Source organism: Stegodyphus dumicola, chromosome 10 (genome assembly GCF_044657685.1).
Source record: "Stegodyphus dumicola isolate Sdum_Otavi_A_Nest chromosome 10, ASM4465768v1".
NCBI lineage: Eukaryota > Metazoa > Arthropoda > Arachnida > Araneae > Eresidae > Stegodyphus > Stegodyphus dumicola.
Genome location: NC_140777.1, coordinates 152,352,549 through 152,370,494, shown reverse-complemented (window position 1 = coordinate 152,370,494; position 17,946 = coordinate 152,352,549). Strand labels below are relative to the sequence as shown.

Sequence of the window (17,946 nt, the reverse complement as noted above, 5' to 3'; positions counted from 1 at the left end):
GCACTGTTTAGACTTACAGATGACGGTTACACATAAGAAATTATTATCTTACTGATGAAGAAAGAGGAACACAATTTCCAGTCAGTCAGATATAAAGATTCATCTCATGATTGTAGCATAATGATTCATCTCATGATTATATTCTATAAGATGTTTCCTATGGCTGCTACGATCTTGAAACAACCATAGGAGACAGGGCTGTAGTGTATAGTTTTCAGAACACCTCATGAGATAAATCTTTAGCAAATCACGTTGCCTGAGAAAGCATTCATTGTCATCACTTCAATTCTACCTATTACGGCGAGATTTAATCAAGTCAGCTCCGAAATTTTAAGAAACGATTTTAGGTTACTTTATTATATGCCTTGGACGAGCACTTCGAGAACTGTCTGAAACGGCCTACTTTCGTGCAACTTATCGATCTCTAACATTAAATGCCATCCATTCGATTCTTCAGTGGTATAACTCAAGTCCTCAACTAAGAAATAAACAAACTGCACAAAGTATTCAGTAAACCAAGAGAGAAGACTAGCACGTCAGAGTAAACTTAGTATTCAGCAAATACTAACCAGAGAATAACAAGTGTAAGAAATGCAGCATTCCGTGAGGTTTTCATTCACCATTGCTTGCTGTCTACCATCATATATTCTTCTACGTTCCTGTATTTGCAGATTTTCCAAACGTATTATATTTTCTGCTGTATATTACATAAGGATTTAATTAATCTTCAGTTCTGAGTACTGGTGTTAAAAAATGGAATGAAACTGTTACAGAAATCATTGCTTTAATACCAGGGCTATCACAGTTGGTATTTTCATTTTAAGTTGGATTTCAGAATTTTTTATACCGATGTTTATTAATGAATTATGGTTGCATCTTTATCTGCATGCGTTTGTTTTGGATAAAAATTTGTTAGGATGCTTGGTAATATTACTCTGATTAAAATTATATTCCAAAAAATGTGGCGTTCATATTTCGGTATTCTGTTCTCATTTCACTGCAAACCCCTTTTAATTTTAAAACCGCATTTATTATGAGCTTAGACCTTGAAATTTATAATTAACAATTCAAAAATAGATCTTTAGCATTTGTGCATGTGTATTTACATTTCTCACGATTTTTCATTTGTATTTGCTTAAAAAATATTATGTTTAAAAAATTATGTTTTTTAATTCACATTGGATGGTCAAATCAAATGAACCAATAAGACGTCAAATTTTCAAAATTAAGGAATCTTTCTGAGCAAAAGAGAAGCCGCAAACTGTTTTGGAAAGTTAAAAATGTGTTTCAAACCTAAATGACACTCTTTCAGTCTGAAATTTAAAACGAAATCCTTTTAGAAAGTATCAAATTCAGTTAGCATGTATCAAAAGTGTTTCACAGCAATTTTAAAACAAAAAAGTAGTTTCGAAAAACAAAGAAAGCTTTTGAAGAACAGAGCGTTCAAAGGAACAAATACTTATACTAACACTATCGCGTAATCGTCTACTATAAAGGATTTTCCTGTAGATACACTTTCATATCTTCCCACCATAATTACCTAGTTTACCCTGGAAAAGAATTAACTTGGTAATCTGAGTAAAAATGAAAGTATGTACGACTCATTGGGATTACAAACGCATAGCAATTTGCTGGCGAAATTAGTAACAGCAGCTAAGTATGTCCCAAAGCAGCGAAATCCTCTTAACGAGAATATTGACGTCATGTCTCATTCTCGCAAGAATTAGTTTACATCTCCAGGTGACTCGACACAAGTTGCAGTTTAATGACATTTTCGCTAATGTGGAGAGGATGTCATTCGGATTTGGGTCAAACGGTCGGGAAAATAGTAAAATATCTCTTTAATGGAATGATTAAAAAAGAGCCGTTAATTTATTTTTATTTTAAATTTTACTTCCGTTATTAAAAAAATGCCAAGAAGATTATTAACTTCGAAATATTTCTATTTATAAATTTGATCTAATTTATTCGAAAACACATATTTTGATAGTTTTTGCATCAATCAGATTTACCGCTTCTCAAATACTTCCTGATATACTGCAGGGATTTCTATTTATTTTGAATAGCCAGTTAAGTTTAAGTTTATACCTTCTTTCCTATAAGCCTTCATTCCCCTAATTATCAATGCCAGAATATTTAGGCCCACCAGCGGCCGAGCGGTAAAGACGCTGAACACTGGTAGTTCGGTCCGAGGTTCGAATCCCGCGAACGGGCTGGCTGCATGGGCGTTTTCATGGTTTTCCCCGTGTGTAACGTGTATACGAGCCAGTTTCCCTTAGAAAGTCCTCCACGAAAGGCATCCCTCCCCTTAGGCAGATAGCCCTAGTGTGCTTTGCCATAATTAAGTATCACATCACACCAGAATATTTAAATTTGGTAGCGCGCGTGAAAAAATGCAAATTCTACCTTTAGGAGAAAAGGTTTAAATACTGAGTTCTAGAAGGGAAAGTTAGAGAGTATGGGCAAGCACTGTACCTTTGTAGTGTGAGCTTCTGATTTTGCTTTTTTGTTGGGTGAAGTGGTGTAACAGCTCTTACTGTCTTTTTACGCGAACTCTCGCCACTGTGTTTGGCGGGTAGCAGTCGCTATAGCAAGACGGCTAATATATTTCAAACAGGGGCGAACCAAGGATTGCTTTATTGCTATTTTGTTTTTAGCGACTGTTTGCTGGGGGGAAAAGAAGTTATCATTCGTCTTCAAGACACCCCTACGGAAAATGGGTCAAGACTCGTTTCTACGGCAACAGATAGCTGCAGACTAATTGGCGAGAGCTTTTCTTATGATAGACAGACTGTACTTGGCTGCCACGAGACTTCGATGCGGTTTTAGGTAACAGGATTATCTGAGCCCTGTACAGTAATTCTACTGTTTGTTAATATCTTTGAATTTTTAGTTTAGTCTAGTTAAGTTACTGCCCGAGCGAGGCGTAGTTTGTTAGCCTCAAGTCGACCTATTGGAAATGTTAAAGAGTTTTAATCCTTTCCCTGTCTGGTTCCTACACGTACTTCAGCTGTCACACCAAAAGGTAAACAAGTAGATATTACAATAATATAAATTATGATTAATAATGATATTTAATTAGTAATTTTTCTGCACTTTTTAAAATTTAGTAAGTGATTTTGACCAAGTTTTTTAACGATAGTATTATTTATTCTTATTTTGGTTTTACTGGGATGTGAAAGTGTTACACTTTCCTTCATTAAAAAGAAAAAAAAAAAAAAAAAAATCAAGGATGAAGCCCGGTTGTCATTACTGCTTCTTAGCAATCCATATACACTTCTTTTACAGCAAAAAAGAGCGATTTTTGGCTTCGCTAATGGCAACGTTCTCGATAAATCATACCTTCTCTGATAAAATGCACTTTGGGAGTGGGTTATGTTAATCAGATTACGATAAACTTTGGCCGACTATTGTAAAAACTTACAAGTCTGTGATCTACGATCTTATGAAAATTCATGCTTCCTTTTATCCTTTTCTTTCTAAAGTCCATGATCTTTTTTTCGACATAATAACGTTCTCTGTCCGAATTTCCTTTAATATTTCTGATATTTAAATTCTTTTCCTACTGCATGATTTTTAAATTAGATTAGCTCCGCAAATACTTGATTTCGGGAGAGGAAGAAATTTTAATTATTCTCCGACCATTGCTAACCATAATCTCCGCTAATGTGGAGAGGCATCTGTACGAAACAGCAATATTAAAAATCAAAATTAAAGAAAAAGAATTTCGTTTTATAAAAGTATACACATAAGTTATACACATAACAATAAAAGTATACACATAAAAATCGAACGTGTGTTACGATAAAATAACGTAATTCAGAATTCCTACTATAAATTGCAATAGTTCCTTATTTCTCTTTTTTAATATGATTTTTCCCTTTCTGTCTTATATATTATAACTGCTAGTAAATTACTAATTAATACTGTTATCTAAATTGCGTCAATTAAAAAATTAATGCATATTAATATGATTCTTGCGTAACGCCAGTGACTCAGCTACTTGCAGAACGCTTAAATCAATGGTATTTTTCAAATTTCCAAAACGAAACGCAAAATTGATAAAATAAAACAAACTTAAATCTTCTGAGTTGGGTTTTCATTTTGGACACACCGCATTCTCGCTGTCGTTTGCTGTCCTCAGCATGTAACATGATGGAAGTAATTCTCTTTCATCAGTTGTGATGTCATAAAGATGTAAAATGGCACAAATATGATCAAGAACGTGCGCTCAAGTTGCTCTGATTACGATGTATAATTCGTATTGAGTGCTTCCCGAAATTTAAATTATGTGGAATTCGTTTTCTTGAATGCACATTAACTTATAAGGTATTTTCTCCTTCCTTCCATCATGCCTTCGTGACGTAACGGTAGCACACTCGGCGCGTATTCGAGAGGTCCAGGTTCGAGTCCCGGCGAAGGCATTGCTCTTTTTTCATGTCTCTTGCTTCAAAATAACCTAATGACTCTGCAAACTACATATTGCTTCTGAAATTATTTTCGTATGAATAGTGTTAACTGCGCAAGACAAAAGATTAGAAACTGTTTACCTTTCTGACTTGTACGCCGCAATATCGGGGATCATCCTTGTCAGCGTGAAGGTCCAGAGTGAGGGTGGTAGTGCGTCCACCTTGTCCATGCGCTGCACACTCCCTCGTTCTGTAATCTCGTGTGTGGATGATGCCTCGGAAGGGTTGTGACGTAGTCACCTCTATGATCATTTGGCCTCGCTCACACCTATTTGTAACTAAGAAAACATAAAAAATGTATATTAGTTACGCTGATACTTCTTTGTAAAATACAAAAACATATATCAGCTACAGTCGCACCTATTCGTAACTTAAGGAAGATAATAAGAAATATCTATAATTATCACATACGTCTCACATACAAGTACAACTAGGGTAACGTAAGCAATATGTATCAGCAATGTTCACATTTATTTTCTACTAAGAAAACAAAAAAATGCAAACCATCACCGCAACAGTCCATTCTTGACCTTTATTTTCGTAACGATTGGTAGTAGACATATATTTCGAGCTACAAAAATGTTTCAAATGACGCAAGTATTCATGTTTCGGCATTTTAAATAGATATATAAAAAATAAATAAATAAATAACAATTATAAAAGTTATGAAATCCATACTTATATTTAGGGAAATTTTATATTCATTCTAAAATATAAAATACAAAAGAAGTGACTCTCGAGGTCGCATCTTTCTTTGAAGCATTTAATTTTATCTAAGTAATAGAAAATTCAGCAGTCATATTAAATTGTTGAAATACATAATTAAATCTACTAATAGCGAGTGAATAATTAATTGCAAAATCGAACTAAATTTTTGGCTGGTAATTTTAGCTGGAACTAAATTTTTAGCTAGGGTCAAAATAAAGTAAAATCTTTAAAATAGTACCAATTATCTGTTGTTCAGCAAAATATAAAATTCAAGCATTATTACATTTAACGAGATCGCATATAAAAAGTCAGACTTTTATTGTTTGCATTCCGAATCGATTAGATTCTGTCAGAAAATAGGGAATAAAAATTTGCTAATGCACTGATTATCTATCACAATAAATAAAAAAATAATGTTATATTTTTATAAATAATTCCTTCACATTCCACAATAGTATTAATTGAGTACTAGTCCGCATTGTAAGAAAAGAAATGCAAGGAAACCGCAAAAGCAAAAATAAATGCATATTTTTAGAACCCAAGATCACATTCAGTAAGAGTTTCAGTTCGTAACGAACAGACAAAACGAAAAGCCCTATGATACATAACGTCAACAGCTAACTTCAGTGGCGGAGATTGTTAGAGTTTTATTGTTCGAAACGCCATTACTCAACAAGAGGTTCTGTCAAACTAAAATGGTTGTTCAGCCGACACGCCATCGCATAATAAAACTAAATACGCACAACAATAATTTATGGCTTACCGATCGGCGTGAATTCTTCTTCTTCATCATCGATGAATTGTTGCTGGCACCGCACCTGAAAAGAAGAGAGAGTTACAGTTAAACTAGTAAAAAGAATCTATATTTTGCTACAGCAATCGTATTTCGAACAGACAAATGGACAAGTGAAGTCTAATCGTTAACATGTAACTGAATTGCACAATACATTATTCAGGTATTATATTTCAGTTTACGTTGAGTATTAGTGTATACCTACATTTTATTCTAATTCATATACTGTTGTATGATATTCCATAGCCATATTTAAATATATCAAATTGCAGCAAAATTTGAACATATCAACTTTATTCAGTTTATATTGGAAATTATATCGAGTTTCCAATATAAAAGAAAATATCTTACAGAATACGAAATATCTTACAGAATTCTGTAAAAAAAAATCCATTATTAAACTTCTTTAAAATTATGAGCCCCGAATAAAATTCAGTATAAAAATTGAGTTACTTATTTTGTCTCATCCATAGTTCCCCGAACTATACTTAATTGTTTCTAAATTTTGTTCTCGGCATAGCATTTCGAGGGGGGGGAATTAACTGGAGTATTTACTTATTGTTTGTTTTAACTTCTTAAATTATAAATGTAGCAATATTTCCTAACGCTTCACACGAAGCCTTAAGCTCCGATGTTTGCGTTATTGGCGTCCCTTTACGTGCCATTTCATTGCAAGTTTATTTATTTATATTACTTTCTTTACTTTGCTAGTTTTTAAGGTTCGAAAAAAGTGGTTACTATACAAATTATTATGCTCAGGCGTTAGTGGCTACAAAATACTGAGCTGATTGTCATACCGATGGGCTCAAGTTTGATTCTGCATGGATGTTTGTATGCAATGATATGATGCCCAAGCGATACAGACCATAAAAGCATTTTATATCATGAAAAGTCATGTTCTGAATTGATGCAAAATTCCACTAAGAAGCTAAAGGACAGTCCTATTAAAAAGCGATAGGTCCAAGTTGAACTATATTCGTACTTTGGTATTTTGAAAAATTCTTCACGTTCGTAACAATCATGTTTAAATATAGTTAAAACATGTTTCTCTTCTTGTTCAGTCCCCATTATTATTTGCATACATGAAAATATAATAAAAATTCTGAATTCCGTCTGACGCGGAGCATTAAAATGTTTTTACGAGAGTTAATCTGATCACAAATATATTCATAAGTCGAAGGTCGTTAACACTTTTATGTAACCTTTTCTTCACGTAACATCTTTTTTAAAAGACATTTCTCCACGTTTAAGCCAGTTCTTATTGAGGCCAAATCATGAAGTAAAGTATATTTATGTAACCTACTAACCAGAAACTAAAATAAACGGATGTTATCATCGTGGCGAAAGGTTAATGCAGCATATACAAGCAAAAGAAAAAATCTGAAAATAAATAAATGAATGAAAATAAATAAAAAGGTATTTCCCCATTACTTTACCCTAAAGTCATTTAGAAGGTAAGTACAGTATTTCTCTCTAAAAATGAGAGAACACTTTTAGTTTAAAAATTTAAAAACATAAAACTGAAAACGTAATTTTCTTTGAAATGCACGTTTATTTAGTCCTCCTCTTATATTTTTCAAAACTAGAAAACACTGAACTTAAAAATTAAAAACAAATTTTCTTAAGATTTTATTAAAACTTAAGAAAAAATAATTATCATAAATTTCATGGGTACAAGAGATTAACTGACTCTCTTTACAAAATCAACAATTTCATATCAAGAATAATAAAAGCTTGGCATACCTTTGATAAATTTACACGGATAATTGCTTTGACAACGGAATTCATTCACATATTTCCTTATTTGAGAAGCCCACCCTTCTATTATTCGTGATATAAAATTATAGATGACTTTTAAAGAGAATTACTTAATCACTTTTTACCATGAAATTGATGATAAATTATATTTTTATTTCCTTATTTATTTTATGAGTTTTAAATAAAAGTTAATTTTATAAGAACTTTTTAAATTTATTTAAAATTACTTTATTTTCATCTCTTTAGTCTGAATGGTAAGTTACAAATCAAATTATTCAATTGAAAGTCCGTTTATCAATAATAAATAGTTTCTTTTACTTCCAAAATTACTTCAAATAGTCAAACATCTTACTTCAAATAGTAGATAAATCGCTAAAAAATAAAAAGTTACATTAAAAATTTCACACAAAGTTCATTTAAAGCATTTTTTTTTCCGATTTATCCCATGGTCTAAATCAGGGTTTCTTAAACTTTTTCAATCGCGACCCCTTTTTATTATTGAGATTTTTTTGTGACCCCCAGGACCCCATAATATTTAGAAAAATTTTTGGGACCCCATTAGTATTGCATAAATCTGACACACGCGTGAGTGAAGTCAATTTTTTCATTCGTACTGTAATATACTATTGCAGGTCATTATCTTTAATTTCTAATTTTAAGACATAGAACAATGTGAAAATTTTAAATAAGTAACAGACGAAATGACACCGTCACGTTCAAAGTAAGGAAAATGAACGTTTATATTATAAAAAGAATGCGTCGAAACGTTTTCGTTTTCTTCTTTGTCTGTATTGTCTTATCATTATATATTTTCAGATACATTGTGTAAAAAATATTTGGTAATTGAAAAGTTATTATATTAAGTTATAGAAATATCAAAATTGCTAAAATTTTTGGCGACCCCCTGCTGCAGGTCCCGCGACACCCTTGGGAGTCACGACCCACAGTTTAAGAAACCCTAGCCTAAATTGTAAAATTCTGAGAGTTTTAGTTAATTTGTTAAACATGCAAGAATATGCAAGATATACAATCACACAATCTTGCATATTCTTGTTTTAATTAGTTTGTGAAACCTGGAAAAATGTTCAAGATATACAAGAAGAATGTACAAGATATATATAAGAAATTGTTTTAACATTAAATTTAAAAAAAGGGGGAATAATTTAAATAGAATTTTGAAGAAATCACTTCATTACATTTTGTTTTCATTCACGAACAGTGTATGTATATAAATTAATGGAAAAACCTAAATTTATGTATACATGTGTATTTTTGCATGTCTGATTTTTCTTCGCATTGTGAAAAAACGACGGCAATTAGAGCCATTAAATTTTAAACTCACGTACACCTCATACGAACATGTCCACCTGGAAGCCCGAATTTTGAGTTTCGAATTTGGTTTTTAGCTATTCTTTATGTTTCGTCCGAACTTAATTCTGATTAGCAAAATTAGCAATTTAAAAGCAATAAACTCAGTTCTTTATCTTTATTGTTATTAATTAACAAAATTCATCAAATTCAATTTTTTTTTTTCAATAATAACTTTTATTGGCAGCTAACAGCGCAAGTGGCTGGTAGAATGTAAAATTCGAAAAAAAGTATTTTTTGAAGCAAAATTTGAAATTAGCTATGCAGTGTGATTGGAAAATAATAAATATATTAAGTAAGAAGATAAAATTCTACGTGAATAATAAGTAGAAATTCTACGCTCAAAACGATAAAACCGTGTCTTAATAGCTAATAATAATCCAATAGTATATTTAAATTTTATTTTTGAATATATGTCTTTATTTTTTTTATATTTGATAGAAGAGTAAGTATTGGATCACTTTTGAGATAACTTCTCCGCTCATAGAAGGAAAAATTTAATTTTTAAGCCCAATAATTTACTTTTGAAAAAAAAATAATGTATTAAAAAAAAAAGACTAAATCGTATATTTAAAAGAAAACCACAAATTACAGTTTAACATATTAAAAATTTGTGACGTCATTTTCACAACCTAAATGATCATTTTTTTTAATAATTTTTGTTGATCATTTTTTATGATAACATTAGGTTATTTCGAAGCAGGAGACGTGAAAAGTTAGCCCTGCCACTCGCCGAGAATCGAATCACGGTTCTCCCGAATACGCGCCGAGCATGCTGACCACTACACCACAAAGGCATGTGGGAGAAATACCTTATAACTTGCATATACATAAAAATTTATTGAAAGGAATTCTTCAGTATTAAACTTGCCTTCACAGCGCCTCTTTTCTCCTAAAAATAACGCTGAATTTTGAAATTCTCTGAAACCTGAATTAAAAATATTGAATAAAATTAAATTTTAAAAAACTGGTCTTTACATTTTTAATATAAATGCAAATTAAATCTCTTTAACATTTCTTTCAAGGCTCTCTGCATCTTCAAAACAGGTTTTCCAAGTCGTTTAAATAGAATTAATTATGCTAATAAATCTGAATACGGTTAGGTGGAATATCAACCACATTTTTATCTTGTATCACGAAAATAAATTTAACCATGCTGCACTGCAAAAGAGGCTGCTAAATTACAGCACCATTTCAAGACGAAAATACGTTTCTTTCGAAGAACTTTCCATAGTAATTTTTTTACAGTTTCACTAGCATTTGTAACGAACTTTAAATTTTAAAAAAACATCACAGAAAAGATCGCATGAGTTAATTTATGGATTTAAGTAACAATTATTTTATGATAATTGCGACCTAGTGAATAATTTCCATTGCAAATATATGAAAGTGGTTTACAATTATCAACTGAAAAATGTTCTCACAATTTTAACAGGATAGACATATTTTTATTTATTTGTTAAGTTTAATGGCTGAGTAGGACAGACAACTGGAACGCTGGTAGTTCGGCTACTATCAAACAGACTGACTGCGTGGATGTATTCGTAACTTTTTCCCTGTGAAAAATTCATACAAGCAAGTTTAATTCTTAAAAAGGTATCCTTTTTCTTAAAAAGATAGCCATATCTTGGTTTAGTCCTTTAGTTCATTCATTTGAATAAAACTAAAAATCATATTATCTGATCTTTTATTATATGCTTTTGTATAACACAACAGAACAAAACAAAAGACTTTCTTCAACATCTTTAATAATTTAAAAATAAATAAGCTGGCGTATCAGATGCAAGTTTGGCCCTAAAGACTTATTACAGAGGTGGAAAATTTTTTCCTTGAGGGAAAGGGCATAACATACATTTTAGTTAAAATTGTCACCAACAGATGGCGCTGTATTTCTAATATCGCAACAAACTACAAATTTAAATCCTAAGCAAGATCCGCAACGCGAGGAGAATGATGTATTGCTACAATAATTAGCAGTACTTTAATATTGTCGAAAATGGCGTACGAATAAATGTCATAAGTCTCAGTTTTTCTTATCCTTAGTTTGACGCTAATAATGCTATTTATAGGTGAAACCTGGAACTAGTGCATCGTTTGTCAAAAGAAAACCGCAGTTGGGTATGCAAATTTGTTTGTTGATTTTAATTATTTTTCAAAAGGTGTCCAAATTTATGAAGCACCCTATGTTTCCACCTTATGTTATAGGCACCCTATGTTATAGAATGTGAAGCACCCTATGTTATAGAATGTAGCACATTCTCATATATTTTTCCGATTACTAGCATGGCAGCTTTCAAAGTACATCAGAAAAACCGTATCCGAAATGCGTATGTTAAAATATTTTATTTCTAAAGTATGAGTTATGTACGTGGTACCATCAAATATTGATGCAGTTTATAAAGTGGAGTGCAATTTATTCCAAATTAAAAAATTATTTGCTTTGTCAACAAAGAAGCATTTTATTACGATAGGTACCAACCCTTATATCTGCAAACTCTCAGCACGAAGTGAGATCAAAGTTTTTTTACGCCACAATCCACATGAGAAAGAGGTGTTGAATTTCTTAATATATGTCACGATAACATCCTGATAATACATTTCCCAATCCTCAATGCAAAGCGAGATTCAAAATCTTGTTACGCATGAACCACAAGACTACTTGGGAAGATTGTGTTTAATTCTTTAGTGATTTTCAGGATATGTTAGGTGGTACATCTACTCATCCTCAGTGCAAAAAGCGAGATCATATGCTCATTTTGCACCGCACGGTTACATTGCAAAAAGATGTTTAATTACTTAGAGATTTCCATAAAAATCTTGATGGCATATTTGCATATCCTCCAAAGGTCAAAGGGCTTTCAGCAGTTTTCGCTAACGTTTAGATGGCAATTTTTACTTTCATAGTATTGCCAAGACCACATGAACAACTGAATTTACTCGCTAATCTTTTTTTTTTTTTTTTTTTTTATTTATTGAGAGTAATATACATTTCAGGAAATTCATTTTTTTTTTGTTTCATTCCAACTTTTGAACTAGACAGAAGAAATTATAAATTTTATTTATGTATTTATTTGTTTATTTATAGTCTTCCGCGATAAAAAGAAGGGGTTCCGTGACTTCAGACCTTGCAACTCAACAGATTGGTACTTACTAAACAAAGGAATTTCTATTGTTCCGTTTCAGTTAAACAAACCATAAAACTTTTCACTTGTGGCCATGACCAAATATACTGAATAGGATATCTTATATTATAGGAGAAATTTTTAAAGAATGCTCATTAAAATATGGCTTGGAAAAGAAAGAAAAAAAAGGAACCTCTCTTTTTTCATCTAACTTTACGAGTATTTGCACCTATTAGGAAGCCATTTAAGGGAGAATTAAACCTCTAATACATTACACAAAGAATAAAAAAATTATGTGTGTTGAAACACAAAGCAGACAAACCAATTACTAAACTGGTTTTTCCCGCCAAAACTATTGTTCATCAATCGAAATATTTACCAAAGTGCTCAGAAATTGTACAAAACTTAAGAGAAATGTGCCTTCTTATGTACTACCAAGGCCACTAAATAATAATAATAATAAAGAAAGGTACAAGGAGATTTAAAAAAAAAAAAAAAAAAAAACATCGGGGTCGAATGTTGTCCCACTTTTGCACACCTTTCGAGTATCGAATCGTGCCAAGCACCTTTAGGTTTAGAAGTAGCACCCATGTTTCGATCACGCTGCCCTATATTTTCTTTGCTATTTATTTATTATTATTTTGGTGAGGTATATATGTGTCTATATTGTTTGTGTTTCTTTTAGCGCTGTTATCCACTCCCACGCTGTTGGAGATCATCTTGTGACAAAACAATAGCAGCATTCACTCACTCATGAAGATCTAGACGTTCTTAACCTCTGAGAGGAAAGTATAGAAGTAATTTTTTGGGGGGACCACTCGATAATTTAACACTCTTCTCTGTTTTCCACCCTTTTCTGGGGAAAATTGCAGTGATAGAAGGCCTCTACGTCGTTGCACTTTTTTTTGGTACTTTTTTTTTCTTTGATGATATAACACATTTTAATTAGATATATCAACGTCCTTTCCTTTTCCACGTTATGTTAATTTACGTCCTTATGAAAATGTCTTATAGAATTCTATAAAAAGTCCAGCGTTAAACGTTTTAGAACCCTTGAAAATTAAGTTTTCTTTAAAATATATATAACATCCTCTACAGATTTTTTATGATATTTTAAGTATAGCTCCTATACAGTCATGTACAGAAATTCTGAAGAGATATGTGTAAATATTGTATGTATATAAATTATATAAATGTTTACACAGTTTTCTAAAGGTTCTACATATAGACTCATATATAGTGTATTTAGAAACAACTGATCCAATTCTACTGAAAATATCCTTTTAAGTAAATTTTCTTTAGAGACTGATAGAGTTTTTAGAAATCCGTATGGAACTTCATGCCAGGGATTTCCAGTCTTAGTCTTGCATTGACACTTTTAAAAGAATGACTTTCTTTAACAAAACCTTTATAATTTTCTCTATAATGTACAGCATACAATGTAATCATAATACAAATAATTGCATATAAAATAACTTGAATAACAATTAGATTAAGAATATGAAAAAACGGTCTCGAAAATCACTTTTTTTCCGTATCACATTTATGTCTGAATCACTTTTCAAATAGTCGCCACAAAATGTTATCACGATGTATTATTTTAAAAAATAATTAAATAATGAAGAATCTATATGTAGGTATTTTCTTTGCATTGTGGAAAAACGAAGGCACCTGGAGACACCGAAATTTATACGTCCTCCGCTTGAACATGGGAACTTCGAAGCCCAAATTTTGAATTTCGATTTTGCTTTTCATTTATTTCATAGTTTATACAAATTTAACGAATCTTTATTTAACAAACTCAGCATTTGAAAGCAAGAAGTGGCAACACTGTTAGAAATAAAACATTTTTATCTTTCAATTTCAACCCATAAATTCGATCATTTAAAAGTAATGTGTTGCTACTATCTTAAATAGAATAATTATTATCTCCGCGCACCAGCTTGTTGCCATTCCGTAAAGTACAAGACATTTAAATTTCAAATTTAATCTTTCTATTATGAGCAGTAAACCAAGTGACTGAAAAGCAATAGCCGCAGTTCTTAAAAATTTACTACTTTCAATTTTCGCACAATTTCGATTTTAATTAATATTATGGTTATGCTTGTTGTACTGATGCCATTTTTTAAAAATAGTTATCAAACCTGTTGAACTTAATTCTTAAATCACCGCGTTCAAAAGATTCAGTCTGTTTCTTGTGTTTCGAAGTAAATTATTCATTTGACTAAAGTCTGCTTCTAACATATAAGAAGAAGGAAAAGACAATAATGTTGCTTCGGTAGCAACTTTTCTCTCGGATGACTTTTATATTCTCAAACTTAGCGTATTCTTTGAATATGATTCGATTTTGTATGATAGTGCTTTATAGCAATAAACAATTAATTTAATTATCATTTTTATTAATAAATTATTCATAATTGAGGTTTATTACGGCGATCAATTGTCGTTGCATATTCGGTTCTCAGTCACCAATCAACCCTTTAATCATCACTGACCCCCTTTAAAATTTCATCGAACCCCCCTTGTTGTCAGTATGCGAAAGCCCGTTGGGAGCCCCTGTTCTATACAAATACTTCTCCATAAAATCCTTAAAGAAGTTTTATAAAGCTAGAAAAGAAGCTAGAGAATTCTGTGGAAATATTGCTTTACAAAATCATAGAGAAATTTTATAAAGCATTTAAAGAATAATATTCCGTAGAAATCTGAAAAATCATAGCAAATTTTTAGTTATTGCATGAAAACAAAACTTAACATTATTATAAACTATTAAGACATTGTCCTTTGGAAAATGAATAATTCCAAAGGTAATGGCAAAGCGTACTTCAAAATTTACAGAAATGATCATTTTAATTAAAGCCCGCGACAGCCATTAAGGTATTAGCCACGTATCGACTTTCAAATTGCTGTTATCGAGATATCTGATTTCAGAAACTAGCTCCTATTTACGTTATACACGGGAAAAGCTGCGAAAAACCAGTCATTCAGCCTTCTCATTCGCCTATTTTCGAATCTAGGACGAATTACTAGTATTCAACGTTTTTAAACACCCAGCGGCTGATGGGGCGGTTTTCTCCATGAGTAACATGAAAAATATCCGTTTCCTTTCCAAAGTTATCCATGAAGGCATACCTGACCTTAGGCCTAGTGTGCTTTGTTTTAATCAATTAATCTAAGCTACGTGAAATTATACGTGTGGCATAGAGAAGAAGTATTATCTCAGACAGTGGCAGCGAAAATACTAAATAAAAAAAATTTAAAAAAAACCTCTTACATTTTATATTACGTTTATAGCGGCGTTTTTTTCATTTACATACACATACACGCTTCGAGAGCATTTGGGAATGTTCATTTGGGCTAAAAATATTTAAAAACAGCCTATCTTTAGAATTTCCGCTCATTGCTAATTTTGAAACCGTTGAGTTTGTTAATTAAAAATTCGTTAAAGTTTTAAAAATTTGAAATTCACAATAAAGTATTTAAAAAGAGCATGTCTTTAGAATTTCCGATAGACAGTCTCGAGCGTTGGAGATAAAAATGTTTTTTCCCGTGCAGTGTTGCCACTGCTCGCTTTGAAATCATTGAATTGGTTAATCAAAAATTCGTTAAGTTTTACAAAGTATGTAACACATAATAAAATAAATTCGAATTTCAAAAGTCCGCTTTTCAGGCGTCCATATCCTGATTGAGGACTACATTATCCAAAATTTGATGCCTCAGGGCATCGTTGCGAAAAACATGCGTACATTCGCGCAAATTCTTCATTACTTAATTTCTTTCAATATAACACAAAGCGATAATATTTGGTTTCAAGAATTTAAAAAGTGATTCAGAATTTTATAGTGATTCAGCGCAAAAACCCGTTTTGAGATTAGTAGGTAGCCCTTTTGGGCTAGCGCACATTTCGGCTAAAAACTAATATTGTTATTTCTATAAAATAAAAAGAAAACAACAACGTTTAATTTTTTTTCTTCATTTTTGAAAGAAAGATTTTTCTGTAGACATTTCATTTAGAAACCATGAAAAAGATATGTTTGGTATGATTATCTTACTGCCGAAGACTACTTTCTAAAATAGAAATCATAAAGTATAATGACGAGAAAATTACGTTTAATGGATAATGCTTATTCCTTTCTGCATGCAAAATGTTTCTTGGAAATGAGATTATCATGAGTGCAGCAAAACAATCTGTTCTCAAATGGAAACTGAGACAGTTAATTGATCTTTGGCCCACCCAGAGCCAAGGACTCCTGTCCAATACATAAGCGTCAAATAACGAGAATAAAGAAATAAACTGCTGTCTGATTGATCGGAGTTACCGAACACAAAATCCTATGTTATTTTTTAAGCGTTCTCTAATCTTTCAACCTCTAAAGGACTCAGCGATAAATCATAATAATTAAAATCAGTAATAAAATAATAGCTTCGAAAAGGTATTCATTATACTTAATTATTAATGTTTCTTCACTCCGCAACACGTGGAAAATAGTTACGCAGTCTAGAAGGTGAGTCCTGCAGCAAATTACTTGAACAAAATAATTGTTTTAATTTATAAATTTAAAAAAAATAAAGTATTAAATAAAAAAATCTGAAAGCTTTCAGATTTTACATTATGCCCAAAAGGACTTTTTTTAACGTTTTTGTGTGTGACTCGTATTTATTAAATATCATGTTCTTCGCAATTAAGCCATAAAATTCCACTCAACAACAATATCCCAAAATAATTTTAAAATGAGCATGTAGAGTCATTCGGTTAATTGGAAGCAGAAAAGATGAAAAATATGCAATCGCCTTCGCCGGGAATCGAACCACGGACCTCTGGAATACCGGCCCAGCGTGCAGAACCACTGCACCACGAAGGCACGCCAGGGAAGTGGGAGAAATACCTTATAAGCATATCTTTAGAATTTCCGGTACAGTCTCGCGCGCTATCCTCGAGGGGCGGCTCCAAAAGTCTCTCATCCCTATTTCTCCTACAACTAAGCCCCTCGAGTGGACTTTCTATGTATTGTCTTGGGTCAGAAGAATGTATGCTCCTCGGATTGTGAGAAAACGACGATACGTAGAGCCATCAAATTCTGAATAACGTAGTCCTCCACCCGAACATGCGCACCCAAAACCTGAATTTTAAATTTCGAATTTTATATTTCATATTTTGCGAAACATTAATGAACTTTTGATTAACAAACTCAACGATTTCAAAGAAAGCGGTGGCAACATTGTACGGAATAGAACGTCCAGCGAACGAGATTGTCTGTCGGAAATTCTAAAGATATGATATTTTTAAATATTTTGTTATTTTGCTGCTGAATTGAATTTTATATGACGTAAGTGCGAAGACTGTGATATTTAATTAATAATTTTAACTCACAAAACGTTAATGGTAAAAATGCAGAAAAAAGTTCTGGCAGCCATCTTACTAAGAAAACTGAACCTTCATATGATAAACTGTAGAAAAGACTAAAAAAATAGAAAAATATATGCCGACACTTATCACTGTATCGGGAATCCTAAAGATATGCTGCTGAGAAAATTTTCGTAATTTTGCTGTTGAATTGTATATGTCGTAAGTGCGAAGAAAACGATGCTCAATAATAAAGCTAAAAAGACAAAAAGAAATGGGTTAGCAGGAGCGAATGCAACAGCAGGCAGACTGCGAGCTCACGGAGAGCATAAAACATCTTAAAAAATCCTTTTGAGCGATCGTTAAAATCTGAACCTTTTCAAATTT

General features: G+C 32.0%; 1 protein-coding gene across 1 annotated transcript in view; it reads right to left on the bottom strand.

The window, feature by feature from the left end:
• The window catches only part of LOC118184838 (uncharacterized), a 131,520-nt gene that overhangs the window by 24,847 nt on the left and 88,727 nt on the right, over positions 1 to 17,946 (bottom strand). Inside the window, exons 2-3 of the mRNA XM_035354569.2 lie at positions 5,941 to 5,995; positions 4,551 to 4,747 (exon numbers count right to left, since the gene is read on the bottom strand). Of these exons, the coding sequence (XP_035210460.1) occupies positions 4,551 to 4,747; positions 5,941 to 5,995 (252 nt within the window). The remainder of the gene's footprint in view (positions 1 to 4,550; positions 4,748 to 5,940; positions 5,996 to 17,946) is intronic.